This window comes from Sapajus apella, unplaced genomic scaffold, assembly GCF_009761245.1.
Source record: "Sapajus apella isolate SASKATOON/1434 unplaced genomic scaffold, GSC_monkey_1.0 scaffold14, whole genome shotgun sequence".
Lineage (NCBI taxonomy): Eukaryota > Metazoa > Chordata > Mammalia > Primates > Cebidae > Sapajus > Sapajus apella.
Genome location: NW_022436954.1, coordinates 16,097,270 through 16,110,749, shown reverse-complemented (window position 1 = coordinate 16,110,749; position 13,480 = coordinate 16,097,270). Strand labels below are relative to the sequence as shown.

Below are 13,480 nucleotides of genomic sequence, written 5' to 3'. Positions count from 1 at the left end.
GGATTCAAGAGAAATTTCAGCAATAGCATTGACAGGACTTGGTGACTGGTTGATTGGCTTGGGGCAGAGGAGTGGGGAGTTTCCAGGATGTCTAGAATGGCCCGGGTTTCTGGTTGAGGAGAGTCATAGCTGGTGCTGCTGCTAACACAAGTTCAGATCCAGTTGGCTTTTGAAAAGGCAGCCAGTCTCACTGCTTGCAGTTGAGAAAAATCCCTCAGTCCTTTATTTTTATTTTTTTTATTTTTTTGAGATGGAGTTTCACTCTTGTTGCCCAGGCTGGAGTGCAATGGCGTGATCTCGGCTCACTGAAACCTCCACCTACCAGATTCAAGCCATTCTCCTGCCTCAGCCTCCCAAGCAGCTGGGATTACAGGCACCTGCCACCACACCCAGCTAATTTTTGTATTTTTAGTGAGATGGGGTTTCACCGTGTTGGTCAGGCTGGTTTCGAACTCCTGACCTTGTGAGCCACCTGCCTCAGCCTCCCAAAGTGCTGGGATTACAGCTGTGAGCCACCGCACCCGGCCCCCTCAGTCCTTCATACACATGCTGCTGGAGTCCAGCCACATGTCCCTCAGAAAGCCAGCCCCCACCTCTGTCTGATCCCCTTCCCTTGCCCCCTGCTCCCTTCTGCCAGGCATACGTTTTAGCCCCCCAGTCTCTGAGCCTCAGACTCTTCACCCGTAGAATGGAAACAACATTAAGACCCACCTGTAGGACTGTTGTTGGATAAAATTTAATTAATGTAGTCAAATGACTTAATACCCTGCCATGAGGTAGGGTACTCAAGAAAGGTTCCTGCCTCTATGGTGGATCACTTGACTTCAGGAGTTCGAGACCAGCCTGGCCAACATGGTGGCCAACATGAAACCCGTCTCTACTGAAAATACAAAAAGTAGCCAGACATGCTGGCAGGCACCTGTAATCCCAGCTGCTCGGGAGGCTAAGGCAGGAGAATCACCTGAACCTGGGAGGCAGAGGTTGTAGTGAGTTGAGATCGCACCACTGCACCCTGGCCTAGGCAACAGAGCAAGACTCAAAAAAAAAAAAAAAAAGGTACCTGCCTCTATTGCTACCCATATTACAAGGCACCTGCTGGGCTGCCCTGCTCTGACAGACACCCCTACCCTCCCACGGTGTACGCTCCCTCTCCCACAATGGCCGGTCTCCAAAGGGACTGCTGATGTTCAAGGTCAAGATGGCCCCTAGCAGAAAGCTGCAGACCCGTTCTGAGGCTGGAAGGGTGTGCACTCTTTGCAGCTTCTAGTCCCATCTGTGGCTGAAAGAGGAAGGTGCTCATGGCACTCAGCATTAAGGCCTCCACGGAGGCTGGGAGGCAGGTCCTGGATCCGGGGAAGGCCTATTGGTGAGAATTGCAAAGGGAGGTAATTTCTGCAATTAGACAGTGATGATGGTGGCACTACTTTGTGAATAAACTAAAAACAACTGGTGGCCAGGCGCAGTGGCTCACACCTGTAATCCCAGCACTTTGGGAGGCTGAGGTGGGCAGATCACGAGGTCAGGAGTTTGAGACCAGCCTGACCAACATGTTGAAACCCCGTCTCACTAAAAATACAAAAATTAGCTGGGCATGGTGGCGCACACCTGTAGTCCCAGCTACCCAGGAGGCTGAGGCAGGAGAATCACTTGAACCCGGGAGGTGGAGGTTGCGGTGAGTGAGATCATATCACTGCACTCCAGCCTGGGCCACAGGGTGAGACTCTGTCTCAAAAACAAAAAACCTGAATTGTACACTTTTAAAGGGTGCCTTTTATGGTGTTTCATTATATCACAGTGTAAACAAATGGCGATAAATAAATGAAAATCTGAAGTTACTGCTATAAGAGTGAGAGTGCTGCGTCAATTGATGATAAACTGAGAAGCCAGGGAACGTGGGGAAAGGTTTGGGCTTCCCTGGTGTTTCCTGCTGGGGATATTCGCAGTCCAGTGCTGTTCTGTCATAATTAACTTTAGACTATTGGGGTTCTCAGCTGTCCCAAGAGCAGGGCAAGAAGGGAAAGTCAGTGGCTTCTCATCTGCAGAGCTTTTGCCTGCCCTGCTGAGCCTGTGAAGGAAACGCTTTGAGAAGCTGGCGGCCCTCGCTCCCTGGGCGCTCCTGGGAGAGCTTGCTCTTCCTCTGCAGTTTGGGTGTCTTTGCTAACCCTGGTCCTCTCTAGCTGCCCACTCTCTGCCATATCCCTGCTCCCCCAATCCAGATGTCAAAACAGATTCTGCCATCCGGATGGGAAGGCAGATGTTTTGCTTGCCTGGATTTTCCTTGAGTTAGCAAAGGTAGGGTAAGCACTTGGCCTTTGGCACTGCTCTTAGTCCGGGAACTACTGATGGAGGGACCAGGGCACTCTCTTGTGGCCCTCAGCGGCATTGCTTCTTCCCGCCCTCAGCCTTGAATTTTTTCCTGCTGGAATTTTAGTGTTGAATTCTGGTTAGTGGAGGCAGCAGTCTTTCTCTCCAAGAGGTACCTAACATGTAGGTAACAAGAAAGAAAATAAATTAGCCACAGAAACTAGGAGATAAAATGTTAGTGTTTCTGCTGTGTATCTTCATTTTCAAAGAGGCAGTGTGGCCTCCTGGAAGGTGCCCGTCCTGTGGCGTCCAGCAGGCGCCCCACCTATGTGTGTGACTTTGGCAGGTTGACCTCTCTGAGCCTCAGACTCTTCACGTGTAGAATGGAAATAATAAGACCCACCTGCAGGATTGTGGCGAGATAAGATGTAAGACCTTAACAGCCTGCCATGAGGTAGGGTACTCAGGAAATGGCACTACAATAAAGACAGGCAGGAACCACTGTCTCCAGCCAGCTCGAAGGCCAGGGGAGTGGCTGCACAGCGTCACAGGCTCTTTGAAGTCCCCTTCCCAGCAGTGAGCAATCTTGGCTTTCTCTGGAGCTGATCCAGTTGCCAGTCTGGGGAACCTCTGACCCAGGGAAGTGGAGAGAGATTTAGAAAAATACAAGAAAGGAGAGCCCCCAAAAAAAACCATTTTTTTTTTTTTTTGACAGGGTCTCGTTCTGTTGCCCAGGCTGGAGTGCAGTGGCGTGATCTCGGCTCACTGCAACCTCTGCCTCCTGAGTTCAAGTGATTCTCCTGCCTAAGCCTCCTGAGTAGCTGGGATTACAGGCACACACCACCACACCCGGCTAATTTTTGTATTTTTAGTAGAGATGGGGTTTCACCGTGTTAGCCAGGATGTGCTCAACTTCCTGACCTCATCATCTGCCTGCCCCGGCCTCCAAAAGTGCTGGGATTACAGGCATGAGCCACTGCGTCCGGCCAAAAAATATTTTTAAAAAACAGTAAAGATAAAGCCAAAAGGGCCCGATCAGAAAGAAGCTGGGGGCCAACTCCACCCCAGCCAGTGATTGGTACCTGCCTGGCATGTGGTGGAGCGCGGCAGGGGCTCCTTTCCGGGCCTGAGCAGAGGATGAGCAGGGCCTTGGTCTGATCCCTTTCCAAGTCAGATGGCTTTCTTCCTGTGAGGCGGGTCCTCAGTGGAAGGGACTAGAGACACGGAAACCATGGGGCTAGCAGCCTGTTAAGGTGGACAGCGAGGAGGGGCGGGGCCGCCGTGGCAGTACAGGATGAGTGTGGTTTTGACCCTCACAAGCACAGATTCCCCAGTAGGTCTTTCTCTCTCCCCTTGTCTGCCATCTGTGTCCCAGGGTGGAGGTGTCTGTTGCTGTTCTGGCCCTTTGGGAGCTTATTAAATCTCAGTACCACTTGCCAAGACCCTTTAAACCCCTTGGCTGTTCTTTTTGCCTTTTCTGATCAGCTGTATTTATTCTGAACTAAATGGTCCTCACGGCAGAATGAAAGGATTTACTGCTTAAGTATATGAAAAGAAACCTTGGCTGCATTACAATTGCACCCTCTCCTCACCGCCCCCTCCCCGTGCTCTATCCGCTAGCTGGTGCCGCTGAGACTGTACCGGGTGCCTGCTCGGGGTACAGTGTGGTCGGCTCAGTTTGGTGGCAGAGTCCAATTGATGGAGCAGTGAGGTGACTAGGAGGTGCATGCTTTTGGGAGCCCTCTCCTAAATGTCCTGCTGCCCTGGGGAGACTGGGGGTAGGGTGGGGGGGGCAGGAACAGCTTGCCCTCTCTCCCCCCTCACTTTTCCCTTCCTCCCTCCCCCTCTCTCCCTCCCCTCCTTAAACCGCCCCACCACCACCCCATTCTCTCAGATTCTCTCTTTCCCCTTCAGGATTGTGCTCATGGACGATGCCATGGACTGCTTGATGTCTTTTTCAGATTTCCTTTTTGCCTTCCAGATCCAGTTTTACTACTCAGGTGAGAGTGCCCCAGGCCCCATGTGGCTCCGCATAGGACCACATCTCCCTGACCCACCCTGCTGCCCTCCCCATCTGTGTGCCTGGCACACACGTTTCTCTTCCCCACTGCCCTTGGGGGTGTGCTTCACTGCAGGTCGCTAACAGGATGCCTAGCGTTCCGTGGTGGTCACAAGATTCAGTCAGCAGAGCTGACTTCCTCAGCCTCCTGAAGACACTGAAAACCCCGGTGCTTTCAGTCAGCAACACAACAAATCAGTTTAAGTGATAATGACATTAACAACGTCCACTGCATCCACAGCATTCACTGCTTACTGAAAACTGTCCCAGGTGCAGCACTGACTTTAATCTTAAGAACTTTGAGAGATCATCCTTTCAGGATAAGCTTACAGAAGTAGGTAGCCAAAGTCGTGCAGCTCATAGGTGGTAGAGACCAGACCTGAAAGCTGACTCCAAAGCCGGGGTTCTCAGCCTTGCTGCTGTTTTACTGCCTTCAAGGGTCTCTCCCTTGGCAGTCGATCGTGCATTTGAGTGCACATTCTCCTCCACCCCACAGCTTTAAAAAAGCACACACCAGTCCTTTGTCACACTCCCACCCTGCTCCCCGATTCACACCACCTGCACCCTTAAGTCTTCTCTGGAATCAGATGGAATATAGAAAAACAAATATAAGTATACACCAGCTCACACACAGATACATAAATAGGATGCTGGTTTACAACCTGCTGACTGTGTTCATAAACAAACTTGTTTGGAACGGGCTCTTCCAGTAAACAGAAGGCTGTCCTTTGAGCCTAGAGGTGGCCTTCCTGCCAACTGGTGGCCCCAGCCAGCCCTGGCCTCACTTGGACCCCACATTCTGTTTACTTGATGGCAGCCCAAGGGCTGTGTAGGCAGGGGCTGGGGCCCGGGGTGTCGACACCTGCTCCTGGCAGCACCCGTCATTTCCCATTTCTCCAGAGCTCTTGGGCCCTAGAGAAGGAGCAGCCATGTCTGGGAGAACATCTTCCCTTCACTGCCTTCCCAGCCCTCTTCTTGCAGCGGTCCCAGAGGAATGGGACAGCCACTACACTGGGCCGGGGGCATCACTGACACTGCGCAGCAGTGTGTGTTAGAGACGAGCTGGGCCATAAGTCAGCGGTTCTAACAATGGCTCAACTACAAAATGTCAAAACCATTTCAGATGACTGGTTCATCGGCAGCTTGCGGCTTTCTCTGTTCCTTGCTGCTATTCCAACACACTTTCTTGAGGTAGCGAGGCAGGTGGCCGCACACAATGGGGCTTACCAGCAGGAGCACACACATGTTCACTCCTCCAGAAAATATTTATGGCTGTAATAGGTGCCAAGCACAGTGCTAGGCCAGGAGAGGCCCACAAGGCTTGACCCCCGCCTTTGTGCATTCCAGCAAGGAGACAGATTAGATGTCATCATAAGTGATGACACAGAAAACTACCCCCCGCCGGCTAAGTGCCAGAAAAAAAGCCTAAGGTGCTATGAAAGTGCAGTGGTGGGTCTCACCTGGTCCAGGAAGCACTGGGCAGAGGGTGGGATATTTGAGCCAGAACCCAGATTAGTGTCGTCTCTCATCAGTGTGCTGTCAAACAAGCTTGAGGACCTCTGCTCTCAGGACACCACGCCCTGAGCCCCGAGGCTGCTGTGGGACTGAGCTGGCAGAGAAGGGAGGACACAGAGAAGGGACAGAATGTGTCCTCCCTGCCTGAGCTGTCCCCCACCCCTGTGGTTCCAGAATTCCTGGACAGTGTGGCCGCCATCTATCAGGACCTGCTGTCGGGCAAGAATCCTAACACAGTGATCGTGCCCACGTCCAGCGGGCAGCACCGCCAGCGACCTGCCTTGGGTGAGGCCAGCATGCTGGAGGGTGTGGAGGCGTCGCTGTTCTGCCAGTGTCTGGAAAACCTGTGTGACCGGCACAAGTACAGGTGAGGAGTGGGCACGCGGCCCCCAACCCCAGGGACCTCAGACTGCTGCGGCGAAACAGAGCTCTGCAAGATGCTGTGCCCGGCCCAGGGCCTGTAGGGCCCTTGCCAGTCATAATGCAGCCGTGCCATTTGCCCCCAACCAGTTGTTGACTGAAAGGCTCCCAAGTGGCTCACTTCCAAAGGACTGCTTTCACCTGTGCAAGACCAGTGTGGATGACCAGTTTACTGGGTGACAGACTGGCCTTAACAGTTTAGAGAGCAGGAAAGAGCACTCCTTGTATAAAACTTTCCTACACAGAGAGATGGGTAATCTGCCCTGTGTGTACCCTTCGGAACCGAGCAGCAGGTTTGGTTTCCTGTAGACATTTCCCCGAGTTACCCCCACTCCTGCCCCACTGGTGAGAGCATCCATTAGTGAACATGCCGGTCCCTCCTGACCACAGTGAGGGCCTGATCCCTTGGGACCTTGGGGCTCCCAAGACAGGCCCCTGGCTTGGCTGTAGGTATCCTCGTGAGCCTGGAAGTGTGGATGCAGAGGTTGCCCTGAGCCTGGCTAGTCTCTGAATCTTGCATCTATCCTTAGCTGCCCACCCCCAGCACTTGTCAAAGAGGTCCTGAGCAACGTCCAGAGATTGACCTTCTATGGATTCCTCATGGCTCTCTCCAAGCACCATGGAATCAACCAAGCCCTCGGTAAGCCAGAATCAGCAGCGGTCAGCCTCTCCTGCCACACAGCACACGGAGCAGCTGGTCTCTGTTGGCTGCATGGCTCCATGGGGAAGGGGCATCACCGTCTCAGCCTTGACTTCCCAGGGCCAGACCCAGTCCCAGGGAGCGGGAACACGCATGACAAAACACGGCTCTGACACATTCCCGTGGTAGGGGACAGCCTTCCCTGCCTGTGGCCCTGCCCCAGCATGAAGCTGCCTCCCCACAGCAGAGGCGCCGCGCCCAGCCCCTCCTGAGAGTCCCCAGCCCTGCTCTGGGGAGCGGCCTGCAGGTAGGGTAGACACAAGACTGTTTACTCAGTGGTGCTAGAGATTATATATCAAAGAGACCTGAATCCCATTTACAAACAGGGCAGAGGTGTGTCTCGGGAGACCTTTTTTCCAAGCTGAAAAAAAGAAATCTGATTAATCTGAAAGGGAGGAAAAACAATGCGGGTAGCTTGCGGCGGCAGTTGTTCCTGCCGGCTGTTTTTCTCACTGAGCCTTCTCTGCCCGCCCTCCTGTTCCCCTCCCACAGCCACTGCTATCCTAAGGGAAGAGCCAGCAAGCCTCCATCCTACTAGAGTTTAAGGAGTTTTGTTTCTGTTTTTGGGACAGTCTCACCTTGTCGCCCAGGCTAGAGTGCTGTGGTGCAATCTCAGCTCACTGCAGCCTCGACCTCCTGGGCTCAAGTGATGCTCCCACCTCAGCCTACCTAGTAGCTGGAACTACAGACATGCGCCACCATTCAGGAAAATGTGTTTTCTGTAGAGTTGGTTTTGCCATGCTGCCCAGGCTGGTTTCAAACCCCTGGGCTCGAGGGATCCCCTCACCTTGGCCTCCCAAAGTGCTGGGATTACAGTTGGGAGCCGTTGCGCCCAGCAAGACGTTATTTTTTTGTGTCTCAAGAGATCCTCCTGCTGTGCTTGGGATCCCAGGTGCCTGAGTCTCAAAGAAGATACATGGCATCCTCCTTCCTCCTGCCAGTTGAGGGAATGGGATCGAGGGAAGGAAAGTTAACATTCACTAAATGCCAACCACAGCAGGCTAAGTACTGAGCTGGATGCTTTACATTTTTTATCTTACGCAGTACACAGTCAGCCAGGGGATGCTGTGGGGTACACAAACACAAACCCCACCGGGCTGAACTGCATGTCACTCGCAGCCTCATTATTCTGAGTTGGTGCTTGAGGCATGCACAAGTCTGGGGAGCCCTCAACTAACTGAGATGGGTAGCCGAGGTCACCTGCTGGACTAGGGCTAGAAAGGAGGCAAAAGACAGGCCATGCACAATGGCTCACACCTGTAATCCCAGTGCTTTCAGAGGCCGAGGCAGGCGGATCACCTGAGGTCAGGAGTTCAAGACCATCCTGGCCAACATGGTGAAACCCCATTGCTACTAAAAATACTAAAATTAGCTGGGCGTGGTGGCACTCACCTGTAATCCCAGCTACTCCGGAGGCTGAGGCACAAGAATTGCTTGAGCCCGGGAGGCAGCAGTTGCAGTGAGTGGAGATTGTGCCATTGCACCCCATTCTGGACGACAGAGCAAGACTCTGTCTCATAAAAGAAAAAAAAGGAGGCAAAAGAGTCCGGAATCAAGAGTAAGAGGGAGGTGGGTGGGCTCTGCCCCCGTACTCTTTCATACTCCTGCTTACAGCCACCCTTCCTTCCCACCAACCGCCGCCACTAGGAAGGAGAAGGAAAAGCCAACTAGCAACTGGGTCACAGCTTGGACTAACCTCATCCCCTTTTTCTAAGGGCCTTTAAAAAGGACACTGCCAACCGTGCGTGGTGGCTCATGCCTGTAATCCTAGCACTTTGGGAGGCTGAGGCGGGCAGATCACAAGGTCAGGAGTTCCAGACCATCCTGGCCAACATAGTGAAACCCCATCTCTACTAAAAATACAAAAAATTAACTGGGCATGGTGGCAGGCACCTGTAATACCAGCTATTTGGGAGGCTAAGGCAAGAGAATTGCTTGAATCTGTGAGGCAGAGGTTGCAGTGAGCCAAGATTGTGCCATTGCACTCCAGCTTGGGTGACAGTGTGAGACTCCATCTCAAAAAAGGACACTGGCCAGGCACGGTGGCTCATGTCTGTAATCCCAGCACTTTGGGAGGCCAAGGCGAGCAGATCACCTAAGGCCGGGAGTTTGAGACTAGCCTGACCAAAGTGGAGAAACCCCATCTCTACTAAAGATACAAAATGAGCTGGGCGTGGTGGCGCATGTCTGTAATCCCAGCTACTTGGGAGGCTGACACAGGAGAATCACTTGAACCCGGGAGGCAGAGGTGGTGGTGAGCCGAGGTCACACTCCAGCCTGGGCAACAAGAGCGAAACTCCATTTTTAAATAAACAAACATAAAAAGGACATGGCCAGGCACAGTGGCTCATGCCTGTAATCCCAGCACTTTGGGAGGCCGAGGTGGGTGGATCACAAGGTCAGGAGTTCAAGAGCAGCCTGGCCAATATGGTGAAGCCCCATCTCTACTAAAAATACAAAAATTAGCCTGCCGTGGTGGCGGGCGGCTATAGTCCCAGCTACTTGGGAGGCTGAGGTAGGATAATCACTTGAACCCAGGAGGTAGAAGTTGCAGTGTGCCAAGATTGTGCCACTGCACTCAAGCCCGGGGAACAGAGCGAGACTCTGTCTCAAATAAATAAATAAATAGGACACTAATAGCTAGACATGGTGGCTCCACCATAATCCCAGCATTTTGGGAAGTTGAGGCAAGAGAATCACTTGAGCCCCAGAGTTCACGACCAGCCTAAGCAATATAGGGAGAACTCACATCTCTTTAAGAAAAATTAGCTGGGTGTGGTAGCACATACCACTGGCCTCAGCTACTCAGGAGGCTGAGGTGGGAAGATTATTTGGGCCTGGGAGGTCAAGGCTGCAGTGAGCCAAGTCAGCCATAATCACACTCCAGCCTGGGTGACAAGACTTGTCTAAAAAAAAAAAAAAAAAAAAAAAAAAGGCACTCTCCCTCTCCCTCATTAAACCACTTTTTTTTTTTTTTTTGAGATGTAGTCTCACTCTGTCACCCAGGCCGGAGTGCAATGGCTTGACCTCTGCTCACTGCAACCTCCACCTCCTGGGTTCAAGTGACTCTCCTGCCTCAGCCTCCCGAGTAGCTGAGATTACAAGCGCCCACCACCACTCCCAGATAATTTTTTATATTTTTTTATTAAATATGGGGTTTCTCCATGTTGGTCAGGCTGGTCTTGAACACCTGACCTCAGGTGATCCACTCAGCCTCCCAAAGTGCTGGGATTTCAGGCATGAGCCACATCTGGCCTCATTTAGCCACTTTTACTGAGCACTAACGTTGGATGGCTGGGTGGAATGGGAGACAGAAAGAAGGATGTGATCTCGGGCCTCACCTGCATCTTCAGCTATGAAATAGAAATCTGAAGACACACTGGTTGAGACCAGTCATGGAGAAGGTCAGCCCTGTTCCCTTAGTCCCCAGGGCGCCCCCCAGATGAGTGGGTCCCATAGGATGTAGTTTGCAAAACACAAACAGTGCAAGAGGGGCCAGGAGGCATCTGAAAAAGATTTGGTCAAACTGGAAACTGGCCTATGCCAGGTGGGTGATTCTGGTCCTGACCCAGCCTTCTCTTGCCCCTGAGATTCTCCTTGGAGGAGCAGAGGCAGCATTTTTTTTTTTTTTTTTTACCATCTGTCTCCAAAGTGGGGTCACCTTGATTGTTGCACCAGGTCACAACCACCACCTGGCCTTAAAAGAGGATCACGTTTGTTTGGGGATGTCTCCTTGGCTGTGGTCTCTGCCCCAGGAGGGGAAAGTAGGCATTAGGATTCAATAAATGTATCAAGCAGCAACCAGGACCTTCCTGCTCTGCGACTGTTCTTTGGCCCCTCTAGCAGTCCTCAGATCTTTAGATCAGCCCTCCCACGGTCAGCAGGACAGGCAGCCGTGAAGGTGAGGGGCCTGGTGGCATCTGTCACCTGGCTGAGGGGCCATCAGATTAACTACTGTGCTCCCAATGATCTCCTAGGAGCTTTGCCTGACAAGGGGGATCTGATGCATGACCCAGCCATGGACGAGGAGCTGGAACGGCTGTAAGTGTCAAGTGGGAAGATGCTGCCCCCTTGTGGGGGCCAGACGGGTCGGACACGGCTGTGCCCCATATGGGGCCAACAGCACTTGTCTATAACGTCCTGCATCAGCCAGGGAAGGGTGTGGGGGCCAGCAGAGGCCTGAGATGTCCCTCTCTCTGAGTCTTTTGGGGGCTGCAGCCCAGGGGTTCCCCTAGTGTAAGAGTGAGCATGGAGGTCCTGCTCTCTGGACAGGACTCTCGCTGCCCTCCAGGCTTCTTCCCTTCTTCAGGCTGGCCCAGGTCCCAGGCCTGGTCAACTCAGTCACAGCCAGTCCAGAGGCCAGTTGCCTACCTTCCCGGACCCCTCCCCGGGTTGGCTCCCCTTGGAGACCCCTCCATCATTCCCGAAAAGTGGATGGAGAGAGTGATGGCTCCACCGAAGAGACAGACGAGTCGGAGACTTGAGGAGTCTGAAGGGTCCTGCCCGCAACACCCTGTACCTGCTCCCACCCAGCCCTTGGCACACCCACCCAGCCTCCTCTCCAGCACTTTGCTGTGCTGCCCTCTGCTGCTGACAAGGCGAATAACAGCCCCAAGACCGGCCAGAGGGGCTCTGATGAGCAGCCCAGCCCATGGCCCGGAAGGTGAACTGCCTGCTCTCCCTGGTCCTGTCAGCCTGTGAACTCCACTCAGGCCCCAGGCTGACAGATTGTGCTGAAGCCACCTTTTCACTAGGAAGGGGACTCGGCCGTAGCCTGTTAGTCCTGCTAACCTCTTAAGAAGAGCAGTCTCTTCTGAGCCAGCCTCTGCCGGTCCCCTGATAAGGTTCATCTCCTCACAGCCACTCCATTAAGGGGAGAACCCATATAGCCACGCAGGGCCTTGCACCATCAAGGGTGACACCTGCGACACAAGTACCAGGAGGACATGGCCGCTGTGGCCTTCTACTGGAGAACAGTCACTAGCCTTGGTAGGACGGAGAAGGGTGGGCAAGGCAATTTCACTTGCAAAAACTGCTTCAAGTCCCCTTTGTGTCTAATAGCTAAATGTGAAACGAATAAACTCCCTCGTGTCTGGTAAGTGGTGAGTCTAAAGCTCCCAGGTTGGGGGGAGAAGGGAAAAGGGGAGTTTGGATCTCCAGTGCTTTTCTGGCAGGACGAGGAGGTAGGGGCCAGTGGCCCACTCAGGCGCGGGACCTGCCTCAGATAATGGGCAGTGGGGCCTAGCTTCTCCCAACAGCAGCCTTCCAGAAGAGAGGTGCTCACAGCTGCAATGGCCTTTAGGAAACAAGTTCAGAGAGTTCAAGGCCAGGTTCCCATAACTTTAAAGACTGTGGCCACAAAGGGTTAATACTGCATAGCCTTTGAGCCAGAGTTTCAGTCAACACCTGCCAAGCACCTGCTTGGGGTTAGGGCAGTGGCACGCAGCCGTGAAAGACACAAGCCTGGGGTAGACACATCCCAGCCAGGACGGGAGGCAGGTAAGGACAAGTGGTCTTCAACTTCTTTGGATTGAGGTCTTCGGTGGGGCGGGGGGGGGGGGCCGGAAAGCCAAACCCACCCAGAGGCCCAAGCAGAACAGGGCTACCTCCCCTGAAGGTGGATGTCACCACTATTAGGCATACACATTGCCCTGGCCCCATCCCTACCCAGAATGGATCATTACAAGAACTGCCTCCCAAACCCCTGCAGGGCGGAGGCCAAGAATGAGCATTCCAGCCCCTAAGAAGCTCCAGGGTGTGGTGGCTCATTGCCTGTAATCCCAACACTTTGGGAGGCCAAGGTGGGCCGACTGCTTGAGCCCAGGAGTTCAAGCCCACCCTGGGCAACATAGAGAGACCCTATCTCTACTAAACAAAAAATTACGTAGGCATGGTAGCTTGCACCTATAGTCCCAGCTGCTTGGGAGGCCAAGGTAGGAGGATCACTTGAGCCCAGGAGGTTGAGGCTGCAGTAAGCCGTGATCATGCCACTGCACTCCAGCCTGAGTGACAGTATGAGACCCTTTCTTTAAAAAAAAGCTCAGGCTGTGTGATGAGCTCTCTAGGCCCACAGTGACCTACAGCACATAAGAGACGGTTCTCAAATCCTGGTGTCCTCAGACTCAGTGACACCTATTGACAATGCACATTACAAAGCTGTTTGGGTCCCAAACCTACATTCTGCAAATACCTGGCTTAACATTTGCAGAGTGTAGGTTTCCTTCTACCCATTCTTTCCAATCATCCACTTCCCAGCCCAGTGGTAACTACCTTAAGGGTTCTTTAGGTGGCAGAGGTTTAAGAAGCCCCGAGGGAAAGGAGTGGCCAAGCTAAGGGTTTACACACAAATACATCTTTTCTTCCTGAATTTAAAGGGTCCCATTAAAGTCTGGGTTTACGTATGTACATACACACACACACACTTTTTTTTTTTTTTTTTTTTTTTTTTGAGTCTCACTCTGTCACCCAGGCTGGAGTACAGT

The 13,480-nt window shown here is 52.9% G+C and overlaps 1 protein-coding gene across 6 annotated transcripts in view; it reads left to right on the top strand.

Annotated features, from left to right (window-relative positions):
* The window catches only part of CUNH11orf49 (chromosome unknown C11orf49 homolog), a 218,865-nt gene that overhangs the window by 204,652 nt on the left and 733 nt on the right, over window positions 1–13,480 (top strand). For 3 of the 6 annotated variants that reach the window (XM_032282268.1, XM_032282270.1, XM_032282267.1), the window contains 5 exons: window positions 4,219–4,304; window positions 6,053–6,245; window positions 6,829–6,938; window positions 10,976–11,039; window positions 11,308–12,097. In XM_032282268.1, coding sequence (XP_032138159.1) covers window positions 4,219–4,304; window positions 6,053–6,245; window positions 6,829–6,938; window positions 10,976–11,039; window positions 11,308–11,482 — 628 coding nt within the window. In that variant the 3' untranslated portion in view covers window positions 11,483–12,097. Of the gene's footprint in view, window positions 1–4,218; window positions 4,305–6,052; window positions 6,246–6,828; window positions 6,939–10,975; window positions 11,040–11,307; window positions 12,098–13,480 lie in introns of those variants that run through there. The other 3 variants (XM_032282271.1, XM_032282269.1, XM_032282272.1) reach the window with 2 other exon arrangements.